This window comes from Marmota flaviventris, chromosome 1, assembly GCF_047511675.1.
Source record: "Marmota flaviventris isolate mMarFla1 chromosome 1, mMarFla1.hap1, whole genome shotgun sequence".
In the NCBI taxonomy this organism is placed as follows: domain Eukaryota; kingdom Metazoa; phylum Chordata; class Mammalia; order Rodentia; family Sciuridae; genus Marmota; species Marmota flaviventris.
The window spans coordinates 136304211-136320211 of record NC_092498.1 but is presented as its reverse complement, the minus strand read 5'-3'; the positions used below and the strand labels follow the sequence as shown (position 1 = coordinate 136320211).

The 16001-nt window shown below is 40.5% G+C and overlaps 1 protein-coding gene across 1 annotated transcript in view; it reads left to right on the top strand.

The window, feature by feature from the left end:
• Positions 1-3719: 3719 nt before the first annotated feature.
• Kntc1 (kinetochore associated 1) overlaps positions 3720-16001 on the top strand; it is an 80795-nt gene continuing 68513 nt past the window's right edge. The window contains exons 1-9 of the mRNA XM_071612168.1: positions 3720-3774; positions 4669-4729; positions 5334-5466; positions 8587-8707; positions 11680-11795; positions 12122-12200; positions 12751-12828; positions 13648-13682; positions 14326-14436. Of these exons, the coding sequence (XP_071468269.1) occupies positions 3720-3774; positions 4669-4729; positions 5334-5466; positions 8587-8707; positions 11680-11795; positions 12122-12200; positions 12751-12828; positions 13648-13682; positions 14326-14436 (789 nt within the window). The remainder of the gene's footprint in view (positions 3775-4668; positions 4730-5333; positions 5467-8586; positions 8708-11679; positions 11796-12121; positions 12201-12750; positions 12829-13647; positions 13683-14325; positions 14437-16001) is intronic.

Here is a 16001-nt window from a genome sequence, read left to right as displayed (position 1 = left end):
GTCTTTGGAGCCTGGTCCCAACATTCCCCCCTCTTTGTTATTAAATGAGAGTGGGCATCGACTTATTCTGGCTGTTTCCTGCTGAAATGGGGCGGTGTGGGAGAAAGAGAGGAGGGAAGTAAGGAGCCCCCACAGGAGGGCAGAGAAGACTGGTACCAACTAAGATTCTTTGCCACCACAGATCCATGATGACATCAGTCCATTCGGCATAGGTCTGGACTGGAAGTATCATCAGTAGCCAGGAGTTGGTAATTCCTGAGGAGAAGCTGGTTAAAAGCTTGATTAGAAATTTTACCCACCTGAGTCTGAATAACTTTATGATGGGGGAAGGAACGGGAACAGGGAGTTTTTATAGCCCAAATCTAACAGGGTCTCTGGGTCTGCAAGCTGCCTTGTTGGCACAAGGCGGGTTAAGTGTTCAACCTTGAGCCAGGAGGCCTGGGCATTTGGGCTTGAAGCAAATAGGTGATAAAGAACCAGACAGGGTTTGAGAAGCCAGGTCATTCTGCAGCTAACTTTGTTTGGCAGGCCCTGCAGACCACCCTGTCCTGCACCTAACACCCTCAATTCCACTCTTCATTCCTAGTTTAATCTAGCTTCCTCCCCTCTCTATTAAGGCTGTTCTTCAAACTTTCTCCTACCTGGGTGTACCAGCTTGCTTCTCTCTTTGCCTTTCTCGAAGGCAGCCAAGGGAGAACAGTGGCCCATTGTTACCATATTTCCCTTTGAGAGCAGTCAGATCTCTCCAGGTTTTATGTGAAACACCTCAAGTTTAAATACTGATACTTGAAATTCTTACAAAACTGGGAGGATAAACAAAACACACATGTTCCTCCTTAGGCCCAGAAGGCAACTGGTAAAGTGCTCTCTTATGATCACACTTATTCAGGGGTCACCATGCTCTGGACACCTAAGTGTTTTGTCAGAAGGACAACATACAACGGTCCCACTTCCAGCCAGATTCAAGCAAGTGGGGGGGGGGGGTCTGGCTGGAGGGGGCCCTTAGGGTCACTTGCCTTGAATCTTCAGACATAGGGCGAAGAGAGGACCCAAGAGGGGCCAGAAATAAGGAGGAGCATTGACAAGAGTAATTAATGACAGGTGACGATCGTTGGCTCTTCTGATGAAGGTATAGGAGTGCTGGGCTTAAGTCTGGAAATATGAATCCATGGGTAAGTGGGTTATTAGGTAGTTTGAGTTTGACCACTGAGGGTGTGCACATAATCACCTGAGCAGGGCCCTTCCATTTTGGTTTCAGAGGGGGATTTAGTAAACAAGTGGGGCAATAGTAAACAAGTTGACCAAGTGTTAAGGAGGTAGGGTTTTGAGAGATACTAGGGTTGGGAAGGAGCCAGTCTTGATAGCGCCAGAGTTCAGAGCATAGATGGAAGAGGAGGGGCAGGGCATAGGTTTCGGAGATGGGTAGGGGTTCTGTAGGCAGTCCGGGAGGAATGAGGGGACGGCCATATATGACTTCAAAAGGTGAGAGATTAGAAAGCTTCTTGGGCAAGGCCAACACTTGTTCAACTTGTTTACTATTGCAATAAAGCCAAGGGAAGCACCTTTACGCAGTCCAGGCTTATTTCCATGGTGAGCTTGGTGAGGGTCTCTTTAAGGGACCAATTGGTCCTTTCAACCTTTCTGGAAGCCTGGGGGTGGTAAGGGCAATGGAAATGCCAAGGGAGTGATATCGCTTGAGCCAGTCCCTGAGTTATCTCCGAGGTGAATTCTGGGCCATTGTCTGATTGGATAGAAGTGGGCATCCCGAAATGGGGGATTGTGTGAGTCAACTACCATAGAGGCCTGCTTGTTAGAAGTGGGAAAGCCTTGTTTTTTACTCGGGGCGTGTTGGTGAAATCAATCTGCCAGTCTGCAGCTGGGGTATGACTGCGGGCCTGATGAGAAGGGAAAAGTTTAGGTTTTAATGGAGTATTGGTATTGGTTCTCTGACAAGCGGAAGTGATCTGTTGTAGGAGGGTCTTATCGCATGGGGAAAGGGTGAAAAAGGAGTGAAGGAAAGTAGTGAGACTCTGTACTAGAATGGAATAGAGAGTGAAGAAACTGGAAGCGTTGTTGGGGATCTTTGGGCCGATCCCTGGTGGTAACGAAGAGTAGCGGACAGGAGGTAAAGCTCTGTAGGGCGGCTGATCCAGCCGCTTGATCAGCCTTGGAAGTCCCCATAGTAGTAAGGGAGGAGTCAGTTTGATGGGCCTCCCAGTGGATTAGCCCCAGTTGGGAAGGCAGCCTGGAGGCTCGTAGTAGGCCAGAAATAAGTGTGGAATTAATGACTGCCGTCCCTGTGGTGGTCAATAGCCCCCTTTCTTCCAAATGGCTGCATGGGAGATCTGTATATAGGGAGAAGGTTTTTCCCTCTGCTAGCTCACATGTCTTGTGGCAGCTACGAGTTCAGCTTGTTGGTTGGTGGTATTGGGTGGGAAAGGTTTTGCCTCTATGATGGATGAGAGGGAAACGACAGCATACCCCGCTACTTTAACCCCTTCATGTATAAAGGAGCTACCATCTGAGAACCAGACGAGGTCCAAAGAGGGCAGGGATCCCTCAGAAATGGTGGTAGGGCAGGGTAAAATCGTCTCTAATACCTCCAGGCTTTTGTGGATGGGATCTTGTGAGGGAGAAGATGGGAGGAGGGAGGCAGGGTTTAATGGAGAGCAGGGCTGAAAAGAGATGGAGGGATTTTCAAGGAGAGACGAGGAGGGATAGAACCCTGGAAGGAGGAAGTGACTGTAGCCCCTTCTAAGTGAGGAAATCCTTTAGATGGTGAGGAGATGAGATGGTTAGTGGGGAGCCAAAGGTAAGCTTGTATGCTTCCTTCTGGAGATCATGGCCCCTGCTAGGGCTCTGAGACATGGGGGCCAGCCCTTGACGGTGGGTTGAGCTGTTTGGATAGGTAGGCCACTGGAGCAAATGTGGGGCCATATTCCTGACCCAGAACGCCCAGATTTTGTCCCTGTTTTTCATGTACATAGAGGGTGAAGGGTCGGAGAGGTCAGGGAGATGCGGGGTGGGTGCCCGGAGGAGGGCCTTTTTAAGGACTGTAAAGGGCTTCCCTACCGCTGAGGGTAGGGGTTCATCTTTTTTGGATAGATGGTCTTTCCTTCTACCCCAATAATAGGAGAGGTGAACGGCACTTTTTGTTTCCAGTCTGTCAGGACTGCGAAGTTAGCCCCAGTGTCAAGGAGAAAGTCAACCTTGCACCCATCCACCTGAATCCACACCCTGGGTTCTTGTTTATTAATCATTACGGTCTGGGACAAGGACCCAAGGCTCCGTCAATCTTGGATTGCTATGCCCAAAAGGTTAGAGGGTTCCCTGGCTATAGGCTTCTTATGAAATCTAGGACAGTCAGAACCCCAATGACCTTGTTGTTGACATTTAGGGCGTGGGTTACATGGAGTGCGTGGTTTGGGGCATGCCTTGGCCCTACGTCCCTCCTTGCCACACTTGAAGCGGGGGTGGGGGTGGGGTTTCGGTGATGGGCAGCGACCCAAGGAAGTACCCTGCAGCACCTGGGCGAGCATTTGAAATTTATTGTGTTTGGCCCTGTGCTTGTGGCGCTCAATTTCCTCATCCCGGTTGTGAAAAACTTTAAAGGCTACTGCCAAGATCTCAGTCTCGGGGGTGGCAGGGCCTTGTTCGAGCTTTTTTAGTTTGGCCCAGATGTTGGGGTAGCTCTGAGAGAGGAAATATGTCATAAGGACATGACGTCCATCTGGGGTTTCGGGATCTATGTTAGTATACTGCTGAAGGGCTTTCGTAAGCCGATCCAGATATTCTGATGGGGTCTCCTCTCACTTTTGAATAATCACTTGAAATTTTTGGAAATTGACAGCCTTACGTGCCGCCTTTTTGAGCCCAGTCATAGTACATGCGTAGAATCACTCCCTACTCTGTATGCCAGCTTGTGTATTATAATCCCAGTCAGGAGTTTGATCTGGGGCAGCAAGTGACCCCGGAGGGTGATTAGGATTAACTCAGTGAGTTTCATCTGCATGGGCTCTGGCAAGTTCCCAGACTCTGGTACGTTCCTCAAGAAGGAGAGTGTTAGCCAATAACATGTATATATCATGGTGAGTGAGGCTATAAGCCTGGAGGACCCATTGAAACTCTCTAATTTAAGTGGTGGGATCTGTAGTGAGTGAGCCCAACCTTCAATCTAGTTGCATGAGGTCATTCATAGAGAACGGGATATGTACCCGGATAATGCCCTCAGTTCCAGCAACCTCTCTTAAGGGGGCATGGTTTGTGGGACAACGGAGCAGGACCTAGTTTAGGGGGAACTAAAGGTGTCGGCCGAGTCAGGGGGAACACCTGAGGGGCTGGACAGAGCTGACGGGGGAGGTCGGTAGGGAGGGGGTTCATCTGCCCAATAGGTCGGGTGAGAACGAAGAAGAGAAAAAGCCTCAACATAGGGGATCTCCTTCCACTTTTTCGAGTGCTTGCAGAAGTTAAACAGATCTCTGAGAATTGCGGGATCTAGGGATCCTCCTGGGGGCCATTGATTTTGATTGTCTAATTGATAGTAAGGTCAATCTTGTGTGCAGAATTTAATAAGGGGGAGTCTACAGGGAGGGAAGAAGAGGCCCCCATAGGTCAGGAGAGGGCAAGGGTGGTTGGGGGGGGGGTAATGCCTGTTCTTCCACCCCTTAGTACCTCCTGCTCAAGAACCGGGTTCCAGAGAGTCCACCGTGACCGTGAAGGTCGTGGTGGGGTACGTTCTGTCCTCCAGATTGGGCGTCAGAGGTTTGCCGGATGATCATCAGGGTCAAAGCCCCTGTGTAGCCCATCTGAAGTTGGATACCCAATAGGGGACTCACCTACTGAAGAGCCAGAGCTCCAAAGAGTGGACGAGGACGGCAAGCCTTGAGAGAGGGGGCCCTTGAGCAGCAAGGAATTCCCCTTCCCGGGTTTCGGCACCAATGAAAGAACGGTCAAGGCTTGCCATCAGAGAAAATGCCCGTTTATTGAGGCAGCTCTGCATATTTATAGAGCCAGGGATGGTCTGACGGTTGAAACAGTTTAACGGTTTTGGCAGCTAGCATGGGGTGCTTTCTGATTGGTGGGTAAGGATCATGTGAGTCAGCATGACTCACCATTGGACCGTGATGGGGAAGTTCTGATTGGTGGGTAAGGATCATGTGAGTCACCAGGACTCACCATTGGACAGCTCTTCTCAGGGGATGGGGAGGTTAGTCTTTGGAGCTGGGGCAACTCCCAACACTTCCCAAGGACCTGAATTCCATGCAACAAGATAATTTGATTTGTAATTTTACATGTTGTCACAGGAAAGACTGTGCTTCCTGACTCCGTTCCAGAAGCATGTGGAATGATATTGAGCTGCTAACAAGTGATGATACAGGAAGTGGATACCTAAGTGTGGGGTCAAGAAATGAAAATGGAACTTCCTTGTATCAAGTAGATTTGCTTGCAAAGATCTCCTCTGAAAAGGTAAGATTTTGACAATGACTCTTTCATTGACAACTTTTTTTTTTCTTGGTAGTAGAGATTGGACCCCAGAGGCCATTTACCCCTGAGCTGCATCCCTAGTCTTTGTTATTTATTTATTTTTTAATTAATTAATTAATTTATTATTCATTTAAGTATTGAGATAACATCTAAGTTTCTGATTTTCCCTTTTCAGTACTTTTTTTTTTCTTTTTTCCCTTTCTTTGGGGGGCTCCTCCAAAAAAAGGAAAGGTGGTAGGGATTGAACCCAGGGCCTAACACATCCCAGGTAAACACTCTACCACTGAACTATGCCCCTAGCCTAGTCCTTCGTTTCTGCTGATAGGGTGATGTTGGTGAACAAAGATTTCTTATAAAGAAAGTACAGCTGACCTTCTGTCACTTAGTATACCCCATGGTTCCTCTAGTTCCCTTAGCATGTCAATGCTATTATTTAATCCTCTTAATAAGAAAAAGATTAAAAGGAAGAAGAGACCAACTATTAGAGACAAAGTTATGTCTCCTAGAGCATGGAAGACAGATCATCCTCTGGGGATCTTATTTGTAAGGGGCCTAAAATTTAGGCTTTTGACATTTTTCAAATGAGGTTCTAAATGTATGCAAAGAAACTGACTGACAGGATTTAAAAAACAGAAATTGGGCTGGGAATATAGCTCATTGGTAGAGGTAATTGCATACTATGCCTGAGGCCTTGGGTTCACTCCCCACGACCATAAAATAAATCAGAAATTATTCTTTTTTTTTTTTGGAGATGGGGTTTTGCCCTGTAGGCATCACCACACCAGGCCAGAAGTCATTCTTTTTTTTTTTTTTTTTTTTGGTAGATGGACACAATACCTTTATTTATTTTTATGTGGTACTGAGAATTGAACCCAATGCCTCACATACACTGGGCAAGTGCTCCACCACTGAGCCACAACCTCAGCCCCAGAAGTCATTCTTCATGCAGCTTTTAACTTACATCCTTTTGTTGGACTATTCTGTTATTAGCTGACCATGGATCACATGATATGTAAATATTAATTATCTTATGAGTAGTCCAAACAAATTGCTTTTATTTTTTGGGTGGTACTGGGGATTGAATACAGGGATTTGTGTATGCTAGTCAAGCGTTCTACCAACTGAGCCATATCCTCAGGCCCAAAATTGCATTTTTTTTTTTTTGCCATTACATTATTTATTTGTTAACAGCAAACATTTAAGCTATACCACACATTCTGTAATGAGAAAAGACATTTCTTTATTTTTTGATATTAGTAGGAGGCTTAAAAACTGGAAGTGTCCTAGGCCTCTCGTTACTTCTGAGGGTCTCTATTGAAGAATGACTGTGAGCTTATGCTAGGCACTTGGACATATTTTCCTTTTATTTTAGGGTCTTACCTTAATGTTAGGCAGACAGAAGACAAGTAAAAGAAGATATTTAGCTGTAAAAATATATTTTTTAAGCAAAACATAAAAAAAAAAAATAAGAAAAAAAGATGTTTAACTGTGCAAGTCAGTGTATGCTAAGTGTAAATGAATAGTAGAGACAGTTAATTGGGTAGGAATTCAGATGGAGACCTCATTGTGGTTTTAGCAGTCTAAGGAGCACCTCATAACGTGCTCTTGACTTGACTACACTTGACTTGGGCCTCAGGAAAAAAGGAAGAACAACTCAACGGAGAGAACAAGGTGGACAGATCCCTAGAATCAGAGCACAGTGGCTTCATTGCAGTGCTTTGGTGTAACTTTTCACTGACTGAAGTAATAGAAGAGGGATACAAATATGGTGGAACTTTCAAAAATCGTTCCTGGAGAAGGTGACCCTTGACACTGGCACAGATAAAGTGATTATCTTGTTGTGTTAGGGACAACTAAGAGCAGTTGGCATTTATTGAGATAGGCTATGTGCAAGATACTTGTAAACCCTTAACATGAATTAATTCATTTAACCTCCCTGCAGTAAGTATTGTAGGTATTTTTATTTTACTCCTGTTTCACAGGGAGGCAGTTGAGGCATTTGCTCACAAGCACACAGCTAGTAAGCAACTGAGCGTTCTCAACCATAAATTCCAATTCCTTCTAGATAGATCTTCATGGGAAGCTCTAATCAACTGAAGCTGAAACTGAAGACTGAAATTTGGCTTGCATAGTGTTTTTTAAGATGTTGACTTAGCTGCCAGTATCTAAAAATCAGTATGCTTCACGTAAAGATCACCTTTTCTGGTTAAGTTGGAAAGTGTGGGCAAGTCAGTGTGGCATTTCCTCAGAAATTTTCATGGCTGGTGTCGAGTAGATTCAGCTTTATGTAGATTCTTTTCTCTAGGGGCGGGTATCTACCATTTCACAGTTAAATAGTCCCTGCCCCCAGCTCCTCAAGCTTAGCCATGAAACTGAAACTTTATGCCAATCTTGATTTACTCATTTATGTTAATTTTTGTCTCCTATAGTATAAGATCTACTCTTACAAAAAGAGGACTTGTATGGGGGAATCCCTCACTCTTCCCTACCCCTCCAGGACTGTTTCCTTACTTAGGACGTTGGATGGGTTTAAAATACACCATACAAAGAAGAACTTAATGACTAATATTTTAGCTTTTGCATCGCTGTAACGAAAATGCCCCACAGGAATTACTTAGAGGAGGAAAAGCTTATTTTGGCTCATAGTATCAGCTATCTCAGTTCACAGATGGCTGACTCCATTGCTCTGGGTCTAGGTGAGGCAGCGTGTCATGGCAGAAGGGCACATGGCAGATGGAAGCTGAGAGAGTGTGGGGGAAAGAACCACAGGGAAGACACACCCTTCCAGGGACACCCCAGTGTCTCACCTTCTCCAGCCATGCTCCCCTGCCTTCCTTTACCACCTAGTCAGTCCATTCAAGCTAGGCTGGAGTAATTAGGTTACCATTCTCATAATACAACCATTTTACTTTTGAATATTGCTGCATTAACAGGCATGTTTAGGAGACACCTCCTATCTAAACCGTAACAACTTCTTAGGTAGATGGACTGTTTGGTTAAGTTTCAAAGTTGGGTCTTTGGGGCCATGAGGATACTATTGACAATTATTATGAAACTTGTATAAAAATATTTTAATTTTGGCCATGCTTTCTCCTCTCACAGACCTCTCTGAATCCAAAGATACAAGCATGCAGCTTAAATGATGGATTTATAATTGTAGCAGATCAATCCGTGATACTGCTTGACAGTGTGTGTAGATCACTTCAATTGCATCTTATATTTGGTAAGTTTAATGAAATACATTGGAATTGGGAATGGAACCACCATTTGACCCAGCTATCCCTCTCCTCGGTCTATATCCAAAGGACAAAATCAAAATACTACAGGGACACAGCCACATCAATGTCTATAGCAGCACAATTCACAATAGCTAAACTGTGGAACCAACCTAGATGCCCTTCAGTAGATGAATGGATAAAAAATATGTGGCATATATACACAATGGAATATTATTCAGCAATAAAAGAATAAAATCATGGCATTTGCAGATAATTAGATGGAGTTAGAGAAGATAATTCTAAGTGAAGTTAGCCATTCCCGAAAAACCAAATGTTGAATGTTTTCTTTGCTATAAGGAAGCTGATTCATAGTGGAATAGGGAAAGGGAGCATGGGAGGAATAGACCAACTCTAGATAGGGCAGAGGGGTTGGAGGGGAAGGGTGGGGGCATTTATTATCCAAAGTACAGGTATGAAGACATGAATTGGTGTGAATATGCTATGTATACAACCAGAGGTATGAAAAATTGTGCTCTCTATGTGTAATAAGAATTGTAATGCTTTCTGCTGTCACATATAAATAAAAAATATACATTGGAAGTCAAATATACTTTGCTACACTTTCTCATAGGCTGCCTTTTTGATGGGAGTATTTTTTTTATACCTTTATTTTATTTATTTAATGTTACATGGTGCTGAGGATCAAACCCAGGGCCTTGCTCGTGCTAGGTGAGTGCTCTACCGCTGAGCCACAACCACAGTCCATTGATGAGGGTATTTTTATGTGGGGGCATGGTACTGAGGGTTAAACACAGGGGCTCTCTACCATTGAGCTATACCCTTATCCCTTTTTATATTTTAGTATTCTATGTTGCTAAGGCTGGCCTGGAACTTGCAACCCCCTGCCTCAGTGTCTTAAGTAGCTGAGATTATAGGCATGCACCTGCACCCACCTGTAAATGTGAATTTAAGAGTAAATTAAGGAACCAAGCATGGTGGCACATGCCTGTAATCCCAGGGAGGCTGAGGCAGGAGGATCATGAGTTCAAACCTAGCCTCAACAACAGCAAGGTGCTAAGCAACCCAGTGAGACCCTGTCTCTAAATAAAATATAAAATAGGGCTGGGGATGTGGCTCACTGTTGAGTGCCCCTGAGTTCAATCCCTGGTACCAAAAAACATTTTTTTAAAAAAGAATAAATTAAGCGGTTAATCAGTGATTGTGTTGAAATTAGTGAAATAGTATGAAAGGTTTTCTTTCATGAGTAGTAATTTCTGTAAGAAAGGTGATGCTTGGAGTATTTCCTTTAAGAATTTAGATAACCTAAAAGGAATCGGAAGGCAGGTATTTTTTTTTAATTAATTTTTTTATGTGGTGCTAAGGTTCGAACTCAGTGCCTCACAGTACCACTGAGCTATAATTCCAGCCTGAAAATGTAATCTTTTTTTTTTTTTAATATTTATTTTTTAGTTTTCGGCGGACACAACATCTTTATTTTATTTTATTTTTTTTGTATGTGGTGCTGAGGATCGAACCCAGCGCCGCGCGCATGCCAGGCAAGCACGCTACCGCTTGAGCCACATCCCCAGCCCTGAAAATGTAATCTTACTTGTATTGTAGAGGCAAGAAATCTCTATTCATGGAATCTTAACATATCTACCATGATCAGAACACAAGATTCACAGTATCACCACTGATTTAGTGGACTGTGTAACTTAATACATGTGTGTGGAGATAGTTTTTGCTGAATAATTTTAGTTAATAAGCCAGTTCATGCTGTTGCTTTTGTCTCTAATTCTCCCCTCTGCTCCCTTATCAGTCACCTTTGTCTTCATGCTGTTGTGTAAACACAGGCAAGCCCCCACCTGATGACCCTTGCCCAGCTATGCCACTGTCTGGAACTCTTTATACCTTTGGCTAACTTCCTCCCTCCCTCTAATCTTCTTGAGTGGTCTGATCCATTCCACAAAATGCATGGTTCTTCCAAGCTCTTTTCTTACCCTGCTTTCCTTTTTCTTTTTTCTGGAACACTGATCACCTTCTCATGAATCTTTAATTTGTTTATCATGTTGTTTTATCACCTATTTCTGCCTGAGAATTTGAGCTCCTTGATGGTGGGAATCTTGTTATTTTCAGATATATGCAAAAGGTTCAGAACAATGCTTAGCACCTAATAACTGCTCCATAAATATTTGTTGACCAAATTAAAGTTAGTAGTGTTTTTGTTTTTTACTTTTATCATCACTTTTTTAAAAAAATAATTAGAAGCAGCCTAAATCATTGACTTTTTAGTGACAAAATTTGCCATTTTTTTCATATTTACAATAAGCATTTTTAAAAATTTTTTTGGATGTAGATGGACATATTTTACCTTTATTTTATTCATTTATTTTTATATGGTGCTGAGGATCAAACCCAGTGCCTCACACAGTGCTAGGCAAGTGCTCTACCACTGAGCCACCACCCTAGCCCCATCAATAAGCAATTTTTTTTTTTTAAATATTTGTTTTTTTAGTTATTGGCAGACACAACATCTTTGTTGGTATGTGGTGCTGAGGATCGAACCCGGGCCGCACGCATGCCAGACGAGCGCGCTACCACTTGAGCCACATCCCCAGCCCCCAATAAGCAATTTTTAAACATATTTTTTTTAGAGGCTGGGGTTGTGGCTCGGGTAGAGCGCTCGCCTAGCGTGGAGGCCCTAGGTTCGATCCTCAGCACCACATAAAAAATAAAGGTATTGTGTACAACTACAACTAAATAAACAAAATATTAAAAAATAAATAAAATATTTTGGGGGGGTATAGATGGACACAATACCTTTATTTTATTTACTTATTTTTATGTGGTGCTGTGGATCAACCCAGTGCTTCACACCTGCCAGACGAGTGTGCCATGACTGAGCCACAACTCCAGCTCCGACAATAAGCGGTTTTGAAGGCAGTTTATAATAAAACTTCGATTTGAAAATTTTCAGATACTGAAGTGGATGTAGCTGGCCTGTGTCAAGGAGGAATGTTTCTTTTGGTTGGGGAGAGAAGTGGCAACGTACATCTCATTCATGTGGCATCTAAGCAAACATTACTTACTAATGTAAGATCATCTAAATTTTAAGTAATCTCTTAGATAACTAAAACTTTAGCAAACCATTAACTAGTGTTTTAAATGAAAAGAATGTTTCTTTACATTAAGTTTAAGAATATCACTTCAGAAACACAAAGTAAACACTGAATTGAAAAATTAAGCTTAAATTTTTTTAATACACTTGTTCAGAGTGGTTTTCTATTTTAAAACTGATGTATCTGGAATATAGGCAGAATTATTAGTAATGATAATTGATATTCCAGGGCTTAGAGAATATAATCCTCATTGCATTTTTTCTGGGTTTAATCTTATTATTGAAATTAATTTGTAATTAGGCTTTTGTTGAGAAAGCTAATGATGAACATCAGCATACCTATCAGAATCTTGTTATTGACAAAGATGGTTCAAATGAAGGTAAGTTTTCTTGAATTTATTTTGCATGTCTTCTGTTAAATATCCAATAAGAAATTCATACTCATTTTTAACAAATAGTATAAATTCATTATTATACTACCTACACTATATTAAGATTAATTTTGATGCAGTTAATAAGAAGCAATTTTTTTATCTTAGCATTTTTCAGAGGATTAAATATATGCTTTCCTAAATATAATGTTTTATACTCATTTTTACAAGAAGACTTTTTTTTAAATGTTTTTGTGGGTTTCAGCATATTATAGTTTGGTTTCAATAAAGATTAACTGGAATATAATTTATTCTGGTATATCTGACTCTTTTTCTGGAACATATGTTTAGTTTTCATGTAAAAGGTTCAAAGAACTTAACATTTTTAGTTAACAACGAACCAACTTTTGTAAATAAGCTTTGTCTGTAATGTTAATATATTATTTAATTAGAATTTAAAAGAGCAAATTGACATATTTTTAAATTAGTTCTAGAGACTGGTTTAAATTTTGTATCCACATGACTTTCAGAGAAACTGATTTTGATTTCATTTTAATAGGTACCTATTATATGTTGCTTCTTACAAATAATGGATTTTTTTATGTTACAAATCTTCAGCTTGTAAAAATCCAGCAAGGTATGCAATACATTATTTTCTTATTAATTTTCAGCAGTAATTTTTAGTTTTCCAGGTAGATTTTCAAATATTCTCTTTAAAAATATTGTATTTTAATTGCATTTATTCTAGTATACTTGGAAATTTTCAGAATACACTTACTTTCCTCTGTTACAGCTGCTATGGAATCTGAGGAAATATAATTTGGTTATAGCCTTCAAGAAATATATAACTTAGTTGGGGAGGAAAGATATACACTAGCAGAAAAATAAATTTTTTTTGTTGAAGTGAATGAACTTAGAAATGGAAATAACTATATAAGAGTTAATAGTGTAGAGCAGAAATTGATAACATATTCAGTGATTGGTGTGGACCAAATGTCCCTTTGAGCCAGGGAAGACTGAGGAATTGGTTCAGAGCATGTATTCCACAAATGTTTTAAAACTTTTCCTATGTACTAGGCCTCTACTAGGTCCTGAGTATATCACAAGGTTTAAGATCCAGTTTTCTGATGTTTAATGAAGGAGCCAGATAAATAAAAGAGCTATTCCAAAGCAGAGTGAGAAATGATCAAGGCTTCACAGTAGAATAAGAAGACCCTCTTGGTAGGAAGAAACATGGAAAGGGGTTGGGGCAGAGCTGTACTATGGGGAACATTCAGTCAGCTTGGCTGGTACCCTGAATACAATATCTGTACTTATAATTTATACTATTGATCAAGGGTAATACTGAAAAGTAAGCCTTAACTTATTAATCATGAACTTTGACAATAAAGGGGTGACTTGAATTATTTTATAGATTGACATCACAAGTTTAGCCTGCTTTCTTTTTTTAATGCAGCAATTGAGAATGTAGATTTGGATACAGTCAAAAAGGTAAGAAAACAAAATAATATTGTCCTCTTTAAACTTAAATTTAATATAAATGCAGACAGTGTTTCTGTATATTGGTGGCAATTTTAGGAACTGCTATAATATGACTTCCATCCCCATCCTCCATGCTGGAGATTGAGCCCAGGGGCACTTTACCACTGAGCTACTTCCCTATCTCTTTTATTTTTTATTTCGAGCTAGGGTTTCATTAATTTGCCAATGTTGACCTCCAATTTGCGATCCCCCTGCCTCAGCCTCCCAAGTAGCTGGGATTGCAGGTGTGCACAAGCATGCCTAGCTTGATGTGACATTTTAATAAATTTCTGTTTAAAAATACATTTATATCTGATTGATTTAAAGTGATTTTTGTGGAGCATAAGGGAAAAAATGTAGCCAGGCACTGTGGCGCATGCCTGTAATCCCAGTGACTCAGGAGGCTGAGACAGGATGATCCCAAGTTCAAAACCAGTCTCAGCAAAAGTAAGCTGCTAAGCAATTGAGACCTTGTCTCTAAATAAAATATAATAAGAGCTGGGGATGTGGCTCAGTGGTCGAGTGCCCCCAAATTCAATCCCTAGTACCCCTCTGCAAAAAAAGAAAAAGTGAATATGGAACATACTAATTTTTTTTTTTTTTTTTTTTGTAGTTACAAGGACAAATCAAATCCAGTTTTATTTCTACTGAAAATTATCATACTCTTGGTTGTCTCAATCTTGTGACTGGAGATTTAGCAAGTGAAACTCCTGTGATAATTGGGGTAATTCTTTTTATAAAATTTTGTGGAGTTTTGGTGCCTGATGTGTTATCAAATTAATTTACAACATGTATAACAAACAGGGATTAAAAAAAATTAAGTTAGTAAAATTAACTCAATAAATAAACCTAATTTTCTCTCTTGGAAAAATAGTGCATCTTTATTTTCACTAGTATGTCTCTGCAATTTTAGCATTTCTTTGAATTTTGAATATAGGCAAAAACATCAAAACCAAAAAAATTCCAGTCACAGCAGTACCTGTGACGTTGTTGCTAAATAGAAATCACAGATTTAAAAATAATCATATTATAATATAATAATCAATTATCTTGAAAGATTGTTTGCCCATGGATACTTTAAGATTATAGTGACAATAGGCTGTCAGAATGTGTATTTACTATTGTGACAAAATAAAGGTTCTAAGGATTTCATTTCATTTTATTTTAGGTTTCGCCTACATTTATAAGTGAAAGAAATACTAAATTTCAGGTGGAGATTTGGGAAAATAAAGATGTAATTTTTTTTCCTATTCTGGTTCACAATTCCTTGGAATCTTGAAATAAGCCTGTTAAGAACCTCTGTATTAGACAGTGATCCAAAAGAATTAGAATTCCTAATTAATTCTTATCTTGTAGTAACAGATCCTACCTTATTCTTCGTCTTGGGTAATCAACCTATTTGCAAATACTTTTCATTAGTAATATGGGAAACTGGACAAGAATGTACTTAGAAGAGTACAATTCCCTTTTCAAGCATGGTTGGAAAGATAGCTCAAAGGATACATTTTACTATGTAATGTCTCAATTTTTGTTGTTCTGTTCTTTTTTTTCTACTGGGGATTGAACCCAGGACCTTGCACACATGCTAGGCCAGTGCTCTACCACTGAGCTACACCCCCAGTCTGTTGTCTTATGTTTTGTATGAAAAGTTACTGTTCCTTATTTATATGTCACTTCTATTAACTAGTTATAATTTCTCAGAATTTGGGTGGAAAAGCAGCTAATTAAAGGGGTGGACAAAAATTCAATGTAATTATAGCATTTACAATGACATTTTTACTTGCTGCATTTATATCATACATCAAGAAGCAGTTAGGGCTGGGGTTGTAACTCAGTGGTTGAGCGCTTGCCTCGCATGTGTGAGGTTTGATCATTTACACCACATAAAAAAATAAATAAAACAAAGATATTGTGTCCATCTACAACTAAAAAAAAAATTTTTTTTAAAAGCAGTTAGTTGTATTTCTACATTGTGCATATAGTTTGATATCTCATCACCGTTTCCAGTTATACTTCTACATTGTGCATATGGTTTGATATCTCACCACAGTTCTAAATAATTTAAAGTTAATATTTGTAAGAATTTTCTAGGGCTGGGGTTGTGGCTCAGAGGTCGAGCACTCACGTACCATGCTTGAGGCACTGGGTTCGATCCTCAGCACCTCGTAAAAATAAAAAAAATAAAGATATTGTGTTTACCTATAACTAAAAAATAAATATTTAAAAAGAGAATTTTCCATAAATACTCGATTATTTATTTATGGGGAGAGGGGCACTCACTGAGCTATA